The sequence below is a fragment of the Ahaetulla prasina genome, chromosome 2 (assembly GCF_028640845.1).
Source record: "Ahaetulla prasina isolate Xishuangbanna chromosome 2, ASM2864084v1, whole genome shotgun sequence".
Lineage (NCBI taxonomy): Eukaryota > Metazoa > Chordata > Lepidosauria > Squamata > Colubridae > Ahaetulla > Ahaetulla prasina.
Window position 1 is genome coordinate 260823585 of NC_080540.1, and position 15007 is coordinate 260838591.

The following is a 15007-nucleotide window of genomic DNA, read 5'->3' on the forward strand; positions in this document are numbered from 1 at the left end:
CCAACTTTCCTCCAATTTTTTAAGTATCCATTTTTTATCCTTTTCATTTTTATACAATTTCTCGTCATATCTCCAATAGCTTCTTTTTTTCTCAAAATTAAAATCTAAGTCCACCATAACTTCTGCATGATCAGAATCTTTAAAATTCACATCTACCTTATCCACATTGTTCAACAAATCTTTAGAAAGAAAAATATAATCAATTCTAGAATATGTATTATATATCTTAGAGTAAAAAGTATATACTCTCTCAATTCCTTTAACCTCTCTCCACACATCAACCACGCCGTTTCAAAGCATCCACATATTTAAAATCCCCATTTTATTTGCTCCTCCACAGCGGGTGGGATTAGTACTGTCTATTTTATCTCTGATTAAATTAAAATCCCCAGCCACAATTACTTTCCTACACTTTCATTCTCCAAAATTTTGTTATTTTTCAAGAAATTCTCTTTGTTTTCATTCGGTAAATATAAATTAACAAGTGTCACTTTTTCCTCATTAAGATTTCCAACAATTATTACATATCTTCCATCTTCATCCAAAATTACCTTATGTTTTTCAAAGTACACCCTATCTGATATCAGTGTTGCAACTCCTCTAGCTTTTAAAGTTCCAAATGCTTTTTCATATATTTGCATACCTTTTATATACATTCTATTTGAATCTTCAGATTTCTGATGGGTTTCTTGTAAAAATAAAATTTCTGGTAAATCCCTTTTAATCTTAAGCTCCAATCTTCTTCTTTTAATCTGATTCCCTGTACCCTTCACATTCCATGACATTATTTTTATAACTCCCATTTAAAATATAAATTTTTTAATCCTAGCGGTTCTCAACCTGTGGGTCGCGACCCCGTTGGGGGTCAAATGACGATTTGCCAGGGGTCGCCTAAGACATTGGAAATATGGGAAGTATACTTGCGAGTTGAAGAATCTTGAATTCAGCTTCAGGTGCAGTGAATTTAAAAAGAGAGAAATCTTTGCTCTGATGTCTCCATCTCAAGCCAGCTGCAATCACTCCCAGTCGCTAGCCTAATCTGGCTTCAGGTGCGATAAACTTAATAGGGGAGGAGTCTCCGCTTTAATGCCTCTGTCCTCAAGGCAATCGGAAGCAGTTCAGGTCGCTAGCCAATATGGCTTCAGGCGCGATAAATTCAAAAAAAACAGTTTGCCACTTTCCCCCCCTTCTGCGGATGCTGAGGCGCGCTGAGATCGCTGCCTAAAAAAAAATAATTTTACGGTTGGGGTCATCACATCATGGGGAATTGTATTAAAGGGGTCGCAGCACTATAAAGGTTGAGAACCACTGCCCTATACCATTTCAGACAAATGGCTGTCCAGTTTCATTTTCAAGAGTGAGGAAACACCCACAACTTCTGAAGGCAAGCCATTCCACTGGTTTATAGTTCTCACTATCAGGAAATTTCACCTTAGATTGGTCCTCTCCTTGATTAGTTTCCATCCATTGCTCCATCCATTCCATCCAGTGAGGACTAACTGTGCCTTAAAATTAAGATGCAATAAAATGTCTTTCGTTTACTTTAGGTTCAATCATATCGTGTTCCTGAGCTGAATCTGCTTTGTACAAACTCCACCTAATTAAAAAGACTATAATCCTTTTTGTCTCATACTTATTTTATAATCTCAAGGCAAAGCTATTGTAATACATTCTATATGAAGCACTTATTTTAACTGCTTTATGATACCAGAACCAATTCTTTATTATCTTCCAAGCACAAGGCAGGATGCTCACCAGGATTATGTATATCCTTTGCTTTCGGCCAAACCTGAATAATTGTTTGCACAGGTGGCTGTGCCACAATGTTTTATTCATCCTTGGATGAAGTTATTGCTATTGGCTCCATTGGTAGAATCAGGCTTACAATATCAGGAAGTTTTTGGACTCAACTGGTAAGCTTTACCTTTGGTCCTTAAATGTAGTTTTTCTGTTTTCTTCCTTTGCTATTCTTAATGTAACAAATTTACAATATTTACTGTTTATTTACTGTATTATTGTTCTTTTATTTCTTTTAGCTAATTTACTTTCTTTGCCTGTTTATATATTCTTGTTTTTATTATTGCCTTGTTTCCATCATTGCTTTTGTCTCACCAGCAACTTTAAGCTTTCCTGTTAGAAATATCTATAGATACTTTACCTGCAATATTTCTTCCATTCAAAAGTAATGCCTTTCTTTTTCATCTTGTGATCTCAAGATTTTATTAGGATTCTGCTGTATGCTGCAAATATCATTTGTAGCCATTCATACACTCGTTACTTAAGCCTGTCAGGCTTTGAATTAGCATGTTTAAGCCAACTCAGTAGGATCAGTGATTTGTTCTTCTAGTGATGTTGGTGATGTACGTGATTTGATATTCTAGGTAAGCTGCTTGCAACAAGGAACCTAGTGTGATATGTGGTCATTTAATTCTATCAACCTTACAACTGCTCCTGTATTTTCACCAAAAGTATAGTAATCATCTTCATCTTTATGGAATCATATTTTATTATTGCCTTCTGTGAACCCATGTCAATCTCTTTATACTTCATTTTCTTAATACTTTCGGTCTTTGTGTCAGTCAAAGAAGTCCTGTATTTGACTATCTTTTAAGCATTGCCACTTTGCTTCATTTTGCCTTACTTCTGAAATCTTGTTCAATTCAAATAAGTAGAAAAGATTTGTGCTCGTGTCTGCGTGCACGTATCTGTGTATGCGCATTCGCTTTGGGCCCAATGCAAATCACAATGAGGTTGCACATTCCTATTGTGCATCTGTAGTACTGCTGTTGTACTGTATTACATATTGGTGCAGAAACATTTCTCAACAGAAATTTTCAGCACAGCTCTGCCATGTACTTTGTTGATCTCTGAAATAGGGAAGCAACAAGACCTCTGGACAGGATTACTTCCAAATTTTTTCCTACTTTGAAATATTCCCAATGGAGAAAAAGAATGAATGTGGGTATGTGGCTAAACACAGTGACATACCCACAAACAGGCGTATACCAGGATATTAAAAAAGTAACAAGTGATCACTTCTCAATGTTTATTGCACCTGCAGATTTGCATACAGCAGCTCATGTTAGAATTACCTGTTCCTTCCTAGAAAGAGGAAGGGGACGCAGTGGCTCAGGGGCTAGGAAGTTGAGCTTGTCGATCGAAAGGTCGGCAGCTCAGCGGTTCGAATCCCTAGTGCTGCCGTGTAATGGGGTGAGCTCCCGTTACTTGTCCCAGCTTCTGCCAACCTAGCAGTTTTGAAAGCACGTAAAAATGCAAGTAGAAAAAATAGGGACCAGCTTGGTGGGAAGGAAACAGTGTTCCGTGCGTCTTTGGCGTTGAGTCATGCTGGCCACATGACCACGGAGGCGTCTTCGGACAGTGTTGGCTCTTCGGCTTTGAAACGGAGATGAGCACTGCCCCCTAGAGTCGGCAACGACTAGCACGTATGTGCGAGAGGAACCTTTACCTTTACCTTTTCCTAGAAAGAGAAGTTTGTGAGTGTTCTCCTGTGGGACACTCTAATAGGTTTAGAAAGTTCTTTGCCTATAAAATTGATCATGCATCCTCTTTTACAAGAAATGTCTATAAGAATTTGAGAAGAATTTGGATCGGGTCAAGCGTTAGCTACTCCATCATTCTATTCCAAATAGTAACCAACCAGATACATTTGGGAACCTCAGAAGGATGCTTAGCAAATCTGACATTTAAGATATGATGCCTGTGATTTAGAAGATGGTATAAAAGTAGCCTTTGTTTGTGTGTGGACCTACCATTCAGTATTGCCTTCTGACAACTGCCTGGACATGCCCCTACAGTTTTTGTTGCAGGATTTGGGTTTGCCAGGGCCTGCTTCCCAGGGCTGAGAGTGACTGGCCAACGGTCACCCAGCTGGCTTCATACTTATAGCAGGAATTAGATTCACAATCTCCCAATTTCTAGCCTGATATCTTAACCACTACACTAAACTGATATAGCTGAAATTTAACTTCACTAAATCCTCATAAAATTTTGTAAATTTCTATTTGCCCAAACTCCCATGTTCATTGTCAAATTTGTCTGTTTTCAAAGTCCATAGGCTATTGTCCAGTTATATATTTGGAAGTGTGTCAACTTCAAATTACATATCTATAATATACACTCAGTTTTTCAGTTATGCCCAGCAGCTCAAAAATATTACCTACTTTTGCTTTAGTTCCACTGGTATATGATTTCATTTCCTCTGGTCATGAGAGTTAGAAAGCTACTTTAAAATTACTGTAGAGCTGAGTTAATAAGCTGCAGGTTATAAAATAACATCTACAACTTTACTTAATAGCTTTATTTCCCCTTTTTATCTTCAGAAATGTACCAAATGTTCATTCCTACAAAGAAAAAGTAAGGAATAAGAAAATTTGGCTGTCAAATTAAGTCTTAAAAGCACTGGATTGAAGGATTTCTAAATTATAGTGCATGCATGATTTCTCTGCACCAAAACCAGATTTTTAAACCATTACTGTTTAAGTAATAAAAATTTTGCCTTGTGTCCTGCATAATTTGTGTGCCTCATAATCTGTAACATAATCTCCAGTACAGGACTTTTCTGAGGTTACTAGGCTGATAAATATTTAAAACTGAGTGCTGGGTTAGAAAGACATTTTATTTTTAAAATGAACATCTAGTTCTTAAAATATTGGTTTAAAATATTCTTAATTATGAGGCTACTACACTCTGTCTCTTACTTTGACTGGATCAACAGTTAGTAATCATGTAGAATTATTGCACAAAATTATTATATGACTCATGTATAGTGAGGAAGCCCAGTTAAAATAAAAGCCACAGATGTCTGTTTTTAAATTTGGCAGTTACCACAAATATATCAACTACATAAACTGCTTGAATAAAATTAGTTTTTATAAGTACAGGAATTGTTGTCCAGTTAAATGGATACTTTAGTGTCATGTCTTAAAAGTAGTAGTTTAAAATTATATTTAAAATGTAGATATAGTCAGTAAAGGATAGTAATATTAAAATGCTAAGTTAGTTGAAAAGAAAAATTCAGTGATTTCTAGTGGGGGAAAAAATGAAAACTAAATATTTTTAGTGTCATACTGTCCACAATACCAGTTGTGATGCTTTGGGTTTTAATGTTATTTATTTTAGCAATCCTTCATTCTCTTATTCTTTATCTTGCATTCTAATCTTGTATTCTGCAGTGCACTGTTTTTTGGGGGGGAGGGGGTTTGGTTAATAATACATAAGCCACAATTGAAAAGATATATAGAATTGCTGTGTTATTACCACACTCATCATACTTCCTTTAGTTTAATTATTCTTTTTCTATCTCATCATGAGGAAGTTCATTAACTATAATTTAAGAATAACACTCAATAATCATAGGCATGATTTGGGATTGACATGTCACTGTTGGGAAGTACTCTTCCTGTTCTTTTTGTCTGTTTAAAAGGTCTATTAAAATGTACATGGCAAGTTAAAATACAAGTTCAAGAAGTTCAATTGCACTTTTTTATTTAAAAAAATTCTGCAATTGCTGCTACTGTATTCAATTACATTATACATTATCTCACTCTTTTATTACTTATAGATTGAATTTATTATTACAAATATCTATATTTGCATTTAAATTCCCTCGTCAACTTTTGTAATCAATGCATAGGAAAAGACCCAATTATACAGTGATTGAAAAACAAAACACTTGCATATATCTTCAGGAGTAAAATGAAGCAGGGGTGATATGGAAAGAAAAATAAATAAAATTAACTGCACTTGTTAGGAATATCTGTGACCAGTATACTCAAAATGCTGTGTCTAAACTAAACTGTGGTTTAGTGCTACATGCATATAATATTGTTTTCATCTTGTATACCTCTATATGTTTTCCAAATGAGAAGCAGTCAAAAGATATTTTAATTAATGTTTGAGTAGTAAATAATTCCAGAGTGATTCTGAGAATCTAAGAAAGTCATGTTGACCAGAAAGAGATGTGAATAAATGAAAATGAAGGCTCAGTAAGATTGTAGGATATAAATAGTGTTTTCTGCAAGGCAGAAATGAAACTTGGAAAAAGTTGTTATTGAATATTTCCCACTTTCACTGAAGTACAATATTTTGTTTTGTTAGTGAACCTGTAGATCAATGGAAGCAGTTCACTGACTATTTACATTAGATGTTTTTTCATGTTTTAATTATTTTTTGTACTTATATTTTCCACAGATGATTCAGCGAGAAATAGAAGTAAAAAATAAAGTTACTGCAGTGGCATTGACAGATTCAGTTCATAACGTGTGGCATCAAGAAGCTGATAAAATTGTTCGAGAGTGGATGCGAGAGGTGAGGCTGTATTCTGATAACCAAGTGCATAAACTGGCCAACTATCATTCTCATTATTAGGAGCAACACCTCCTTCTTCCTGCTTTTACAATTTTCCCTTATGGGGACATTAATGCCCTTGTACATAAAGACTGTTATAAAGAGACTATGAACTTTATTCAATTCATCCAGCAGAGCATAAACATTCCGTACAAACTCCAGATCATTGTTAAAATCCAATTCTGATGATCAAAGAGTTTCACTAAACATTATGTGTAAGGTATATATGCATGCATACCTAATGCAAAACATAATGCTGTTTTGCTTTGGGTTAGTTGTATTTGGAGTACAAATGATATAATTAAGAAAAGAAATGCAGAAGAGAAGAGGAAATCTAACTTAAATCTGGTTTACATTATCTATTCATTTCTTTCTAACATTGTAAACCATCTTTCTTTAAATTTTTCAGTGTTTCTGAGGATGTCAATTCCATCCAATCATAACTTTCGTCGTCTTCACCTTCTTAACCTACTTTCCATCATGTGCATGTTTTCTGGGTTCTCGTTCATTCTCCTCATAACCAAACCACTTCAACATATTTCTTTCATATAGATCACTAACTTTATGGTTTATTGTTTTGCTACTATTAATTCACTACTTTGGTATATTGTTTAGCTTTAATATTACTGGATAAAAAGAAATATAAGCCACTAAGAGTCTTTTGTGATTGGAATGGCACATTCTAGTAAATAAACAAGCATAAATTCATTTGGGAATTGGTTGATATAAATATTTCTTTAAAATATCTTCCTAACTCTTAAATATGGAAATGTTACCCTGAAAATGCAACTCAGTTCGAAATCTCACATTTACTTCGTTTTACAAGATTTTTTTCTTTATATTTCTAGTAAATACCAATAACAAAGTTTTCTGTATTTATCTTTTTTTGGCAATTGAATAAAATTCTCAAGTTGAAAAGCTTGCTGAGAAAAAGAAATATTATATTATAAAAATTCAGAACATTGAATATATGCCATCAGGAGCAAAGCATTAAAATTTACATCTCCCATTTTAATCTAATAACTAATTGTTACTGAAATACATTTAAATAAGATAATCCATTACCTGTGATTTTATTTTCAGAAACTAGTGAATTAAAATATGGATGGGATACTCAAAGAATCTCATCTAAACAGTGTTAAATTACATGAATTTTAGATGTGTTTCTAAACTTCATCATGCCATCGGGGTATATTATTACTATATTGGGTTTAGATTGAGAGATTGAATAATAATTCATTTTTTTCTCCGTTGCTTTGTACATGCAGTGGTAATTGCTGTTACCGAAAGAATGAATAGTGAACAATAGCAATTTTTCATTGCACCTATCTACTTTTATCACAGCATACATATTTTAATGCCAGTAGAAGTCCTATTTTTAAAATTTTGTTAGACATTGTGATGACTGATAAAACAAGTTTTCCATTTTTGTATCTTCAGTCTGCATTTGAGATACTTAATTCTTATAGCCAATGGCTCATTGTATATAGGATAAAGTAAGTTAATTTTGTTGAAATCTTTGGTGTTCTCTTAAATTCTCTGATGTAATGTTATATCAGTAGAAATATTAATTTTATCTATGTCAAACGTATAATAGCTCATAAAAATTCCAATTCCACTTTCAGGTGTTAATTAAAAACTGGTCTGCAAATGTTCATTTTAAAGTCTTTATGAAATACAGAAATATTACCGTCACACAATTAGGTAAAAAGATAACAAATACACTAGCCAGTTATATTTTTAAATGCTTTCCTGACTTTTTTTTTTTTGCACAGTTCAATCGTTTTACTGATCTAGTATTTCTTACAAAATATGCAATGCCTGTGAACAGTTTCTAATCTCATACAGCACCTCTTCTTTATGTTCTTCCTCCTCTGTCTGGTCCCAGAACAGTTAGATTGCCTTGACAAATCTTTTCAAAATTCATGGTTCTGACTTTATTGGCGGAGACTACTTTAGAAATTCTCTCCTCACCTAAACATAGCTGACATTTTGTTCCAGACAGAATGACTTAAGAAGCTATAATAAGACACTTGATCTACCAATCAAGAGTTTTTCCAGGATGGATTCCATAATGCACAACTGTGGCAGCAAACATTTAAAAATATACAATACATGCTTTTTTAGTATTAGGCCAATCAGCCATTATTTATCTGGGATGCATGTATTTAGTTCTTTCTTATTTCTCATGTTTTATTATAAGTATTTAATTTTAGAAAAATGAAATCAAATGTCTTCATATTTTAAAAAAAATATGGTGGATTATTTTGTTTGACCATCATTATTTATGAAAAGTAAATTGTAATAGCTTTGAAGAAAACACTATGATATTTAAATTCTGAAGTTGAAAAGTAAAAGAGGACTTAATTAGGAAATAAGCAATTAATAGATTAGTAAAATTAAGATATTTCATGCTGATTTATTATTCATAATATCATTCATATTTTATTTTCCACAATCTATTTCACCTTTCTCCCTTATATTTTATCTAAGACTTGAGTCAGTTCTAGCCCGATTAACCATATTAATTTTATATAAGTACAGAAAAAGATAGCTATCCAATTAGGATGTATTATTTGAACTAATGCATCTGTTAAGATATCTGAAGCATGGTAGACTCCCCTCAGTATTTATTTTCAAGGACAAAGTATTTCCAATTCTTTCCATCTCTTTTGACACCACTTAACTTCCAAGGCTTAGTTCATCCTTGTTCTACCTCTTCCATTTTGTATACCATCCCCTTAATAGTGTGATGTCCCAAGCTGGACACAGTATTTGAGTGAGATCTATCCAATGGAGAATAACATGAAATAATTATTCTCCATCATTTAGATGTTACTCAACTGAGTTGTCTCTCATATTAATTCCATGTATAATATATTAAATCCTTGAAGAGGAGTCATTTATTTTTTATCAATCAACTATATATAGCTGCCCATATTGGCCAATCACCTGAAGCAGCTGATCTGGGGATTTTTGAAAGGGAAAAAAGTTGTCAGATAGTTCTTATACTTTTTAATGCTACTGCCATGGTAATTTCATTGCCAGGTAAGAGGAAATATATGTGGATGTAATTGCCTCAGATGTTAGTATAATTACAAAACACAAAAGCTCTTAATTTGGTCCTGAAGGTTTATATATAGATATAATAATATTTGTAATATAGCTACTTTTCCTCTTATATGAGCTCAAGCCTCAGTATACAAGTCCAGTTTATTTTTTTGGTCTTGACATTACAATCTCTATGATTACGCTTCTACAATATGGTTAAAAAAACCTAAGGTACTTTTGTTATTCAAAGTTCTCTTTAATTTCAGAATTGCTGTAATTGGGTATCAAGTTCAGAACCTCTGGATACATCAGTAGAGTCCATGCTACCTGATTGCCCACGTGTTTCTGCAGGTATGCAATCTCTATTCCTGAAATAAGCTAGTTGTTTGCTACCAGGAGATTACTAGTTTATTGAATAGCATTTTGATGTTTTAGTATTTTAATGGGTCACCAATTCAGATCAGTGTCCTGACATCTAAGGTAAAGATAAAGGTAAAGGTTTTCCCCGTCCAGTCATGCCTTACTCTAGGGGGCAATGCTCATCACCATTTCTTAGCCAAGGGAGTCAGTGTTGTTCAAAGGCACTTCCATGGTCATATTGTCAGCATGACTATATGTGGAGACACATGGAACACTGTTACCTTCCCACCAAAGTGGTACCTATTTATCTACTTGCATTTGAATGCTTTCAAACTGTAAGATTGGCAGGAACTGGGGCAAGAACGGGAGCTGGAGATTTAAGGTATAGAAAAAGGTGAATGAGAGGGTAAGTGATTAAAGTATGTACAGTAAATACTTGCATTGATTTGATTGACTGATTATGTGCTATAACGTTGATGTTGACAATTAGTAACCCCATACATTGACTTCCCCAGGATGATATGTCTCCAACCTGGGCCTTCATGTTTTCCAGCAGTGCACTGATCACCGCTATAAATGAGTCCTATAATACACTTTTCTACTAGTCATCTGCTTCTCTTTCGCAACATTGTAGACTTCTCAAAATAAGTGGGCATTTACATAAAATGTCCAAAATATCATAATTTGAGCCTGATCATGTACTTCAGCTGACAACTAAAGTTAATTTGTCTATGATCCATGCAGACAATTTGTTTTCTTTCTTTTTAATTGGAATATCACAAGGAAAGCCATTGCCTGCACATTTCTCACCTCTATAGACATAGACACATCATGATATCTGGACATTTTTTTTCCAAAGCCTTCATTGTTCTTTAAACAAGCACTAGCTGTGGGGCATTTCTTAACTGCTGTCTTGATAGTTGATAATAAAAAGCATAGACATTGGTTTTTTTTGTATTCTTTAACTTTTTTGGTTATTTATTTATACCCCTCCTTTTCGTAAGTTTTCATAAATAACTCAAGGGAAGAAACATACCCGATATTCCCCTTCTCCTAATTTCCAACAACCTGTGAGGTGAGTTGGGGTGAGAGAGAGTGACTGACACAAAGACTTTTAAAATAAACCAAAGAAAGACATATTCAAATAGTGCATAATTAATCTGATGTGATAACCACTATGAACCTGGATAGCATTAAAAAAAAATTACTTTAATGGAGGTCAGGTTCATTAGTTTTGACAACCCTAGTAGCTAACTCAGTTGGGTATCATTGAACTGCATCATCCTGCTTCTAAATCCTTTGGAGGCTTCTGATTGTCCACTACAAGAAATAAATTGAGATTTGATCTGATTCATAAGGCTATTCATAAGTAAAGAAAACATGTAAGTAAAATTTAATTGAAATTGCATAAAGCAGGAATTTGTATAAAAAATCCTGATAAATATAATATGTTTGATACAATGCAGGAGCAGCAGTGGGTTTCAGAAATGCTTACTACCACGCTGACTTTGCACATATGTGTGCCTTCTGCATATACACCTGGCCTTCCGTGCATGCACTTTGCTCATGTGTGTGCCTTCCGCACATACGCCCAGCCTTCTGCACATGCGCTTTGCTCATGCGTGCACCTTCCGTGCATGCACCCGGGCTCAAAAACATGGCCAAGTAGAACGTCTTTACGCTTGGGCAGGTGGGCGGGGGCGGGCCATCCACAGTCGCCGCTACTGGTTCACCTGAACCGGTCTGAACTGGCTGAATACCACCTCTGTGCAGGAGGATATAATGCAGGAGGAAAATCAATAGAAAATCTTAAATATTAAAGATAAAATATTTTGTTGCTAGAATTTGACTAATGTGTGAAATATTTGTCATTCAGAAAGCAGACCATGTTTAAGTAATTTAGATGGCAGCAAAGATCTATAGAAAATTATAATTCTTTGCTGTCTGATGGAATAGATGTTTGAATTTTTTTTCTAGCCAAAATCAGAAAGTTTTAAGCTCATTCTGCTCTCCTATACTTAAGCAAATAGAAGAGATGTATTTTTTATAAGTACAATTGTACTTAAGCCTAAAAAAGCTCAAAATAATGAAAAAAATAATTATAAATTGGCTGGTCCTTCATATTCATATTCAATTTCACCCTTTTGTAAATAGTGTATATTAGTGCACAGTACTGTAAGTTTACCAGTAAATCAGAATGTAACAATTAAAACAAGGATAATATAACAGATCAATAAAGCCTATTGAAATAGTTGCATATGACAATAATTGTGGTCTCCATCAAAATATTGGTAAAAGCTCATTTACTCATTGATTAGAAAGTTCGTTGTTTACTTCAGTGCTTTCCTTATCTTAAACTCACTGAATTTGGTCGCTGAACCACTGTTCTTGAAGATATTATTATATGAATGGAGCAGTCAGATACTAGCACTTCTTTTCATTTGTTAATGGAGTATTATCTCACCATCAGTTTCTTGGAGAGAAATGAGCATATTTAGCACATTGTCAGGAAGTATATTGCTTATCCTTAATGACTATTTTTTCTACTATTTTCTATTTGTATATTCTGTATCAGTGCTATCTAGTGCTGTGAGATACCTAGAACATTGTGAGTCAAATATGTTCTCTACTATGCATGTTGTCTGTCACAAAGAAAGTGTATAACAACAAAGGCTAAAATTATCCTGTTAGATCCACCTCTTTTTTTGGGAATGGAGGCATCAGAACTGGAGCAACCCCTGTATGCAATTCATCAGGATAGTAGTAAGGATTAATTCTCACTTCATTAATGAAGTGCAAATTGCTAAGGATTAGGGGACAATTATTCCTGAGCAGCTGAGTTCACACTTCATCTGATTGTGGATTAGTGGACTTGTAAACTGCAAGTGTGAATTAGCTTTGTGTCTCTTCAGCTGCAAGAAATCTTTTTTTTTCTGTGAGTTAGGGAAACTTTCTTAGAAAGCCCAAGTGGACTTTCTGAAATTCCACATTTTAAGAATATTAAACAAAATTCTGAGAAAATAAACGCATATTATACACCAGAATTTGAAGTGAAATAAGAAGCTTGATGTCTTTTGTGAAACAGATTACAAAACTGATTATTTTTCTAACCCTGTATTATCAGCTATTCCAACTATATTAATGTTTACCTAAATTACTTGGCTTTATTTTTCTGTGGATGTACTTATGTATTACCTTTACAATGAAAAACAAAAAAAAAATTCACCCTTTTGTAAATAGTGTATATTAGTGCACAGTACTGTAAGTTTACCAGTAAATCAGAATGTAACAATTAAAACAAGGATAATATAACAGATCAATAAAGCCTATTGAAATAGTTGCATATGACAATAATTGTGGTCTCCATCAAAATATTGGTAAAAGCTCATTTACTCATTGATTAGAAAGTTCGTTGTTTACTTCAGTGCTTTCCTTATCTTAAACTCACTGAATTTGGTCGCTGAACCACTGTTCTTGAAGATATTATTATATGAATGGAGCAGTCAGATACTAGCACTTCTTTTCATTTGTTAATGGAGTATTATCTCACCATCAGTTTCTTGGAGAGAAATGAGCATATTTAGCACATTGTCAGGAAGTATATTGCTTATCCTTAATGACTATTTTTTCTACTATTTTCTATTTGTATATTCTGTATCAGTGCTATCTAGTGCTGTGAGATACCTAGAACATTGTGAGTCAAATATGTTCTCTACTATGCATGTTGTCTGTCACAAAGAAAGTGTATAACAACAAAGGCTAAAATTATCCTGTTAGATCCACCTCTTTTTTTTTGGAATGGAGGCATCAGAACTGGAGCAACCCCTGTATGCAATTCATCAGGATAGTAGTAAGGATTAATTCTCACTTCATTAATGAAGTGCAAATTGCTAAGGATTAGGGGACAATTATTCCTGAGCAGCTGAGTTCACACTTCATCTGATTGTGGATTAGTGGACTTGTAAACTGCAAGTGTGAATTAGCTTTGTGTCTCTTCAGCTGCAAGAAATCTTTTTTTTCTGTGAGTTAGGGAAACTTTCTTAGAAAGCCCAAGTGGACTTTCTGAAATTCCACATTTTAAGAATATTAAACAAAATTCTGAGAAAATAAACGCATCTTATACACCAGAATTTGAAGTGAAATAAGAAGCTTGATGTCTTTTGTGAAACAGATTACAAAACTGATTATTTTTCTAACCCTGAATTATCAGCTATTCCAACTATATTAATGTTTACCTAAATTACTTGGCTTTATTTTTCTGTGGATGTACTTATGTATTACCTTTACAATGAAAAAAACAAAGTTTACAATATCATTTTTCCCATAGGACTCCTCCATTACTGTCATTCACTGCTATTTGTGACAACATTCTTGATAACATTATTTCATACTTTTTGACATACACTTTAATGTTTTAATGTACAATTAAACACAGGTATATAGTTCTGTATAGGAAAATATATTCCTATACACCACAAAATCAAACCAGCTTCATTCATATCTATATATTACACCCTGCTCTCTTAAAAAGCCCCTTTCCATGATTCTCTTGGCAAATTGGATTGGAAACACCTGAACAACATCCAAAGTTTATTATAGAAAATTTTTTGAACTAATATCAAAGGATTCTACAATTACTTACAATTACAATTACTATTGTATTAAATGCATGTGTTATTTATTGTGAAATCAAGGTTCAACTTTTTGTACCTCTTCCAAGGTGCAGTCTGATGTAATAGCTAGAAGTCAATCTCCTTTGTCAGAAAAGTCAGCTTCTACCTGTGTTTTGTTGTGGTACTGGATAAAATAGCTGTTTGCTTGTGATTTTGTATATGCTCAGATCAGATTATATGACCTAGATCAGAAGTCTCCAACCTTGGCAACTTTAAGACAGCAAAGCAAAACTGGCTTAGTAATTCTGGGAGTTGAAGTCCACAAGTCTTAAAGTTGCCAAGGTTGAAGACCCATGACCTAGATTATTTAATCTGAATTTTATGTAATTGCCACATTTCACCAATTTAAGAGTGTGTGCACTATGCAGTGTACTGATACATATTCAGTATGCATTTTAAAAATGAGAAACTTAAAATTATTAAATTTACTTTATGGCAACCATACTTTTAACAAGTTGGTTTTGAAAAATATATGAACTTTTCAAGTTCTTTTTTTTTCCCCTAACACAAATATATTCATAGAATATATCGAATGTAAGAATTGGAAGGGATCTCAG

The 15007-nt window shown here is 33.8% G+C and overlaps 1 protein-coding gene across 3 annotated transcripts in view; it reads left to right on the plus strand.

Annotated features, from left to right (window-relative positions):
* FAM172A (family with sequence similarity 172 member A) overlaps positions 1–15007 on the plus strand; it is a 244694-nt gene that overhangs the window by 145131 nt on the left and 84556 nt on the right. For all 3 annotated transcript variants that reach the window (XM_058168209.1, XM_058168211.1, XM_058168210.1), the window contains 2 exons: positions 6211–6327; positions 9684–9768. In XM_058168209.1, the coding sequence (XP_058024192.1) occupies positions 6211–6327; positions 9684–9768 (202 nt within the window). The remainder of the gene's footprint in view (positions 1–6210; positions 6328–9683; positions 9769–15007) is intronic.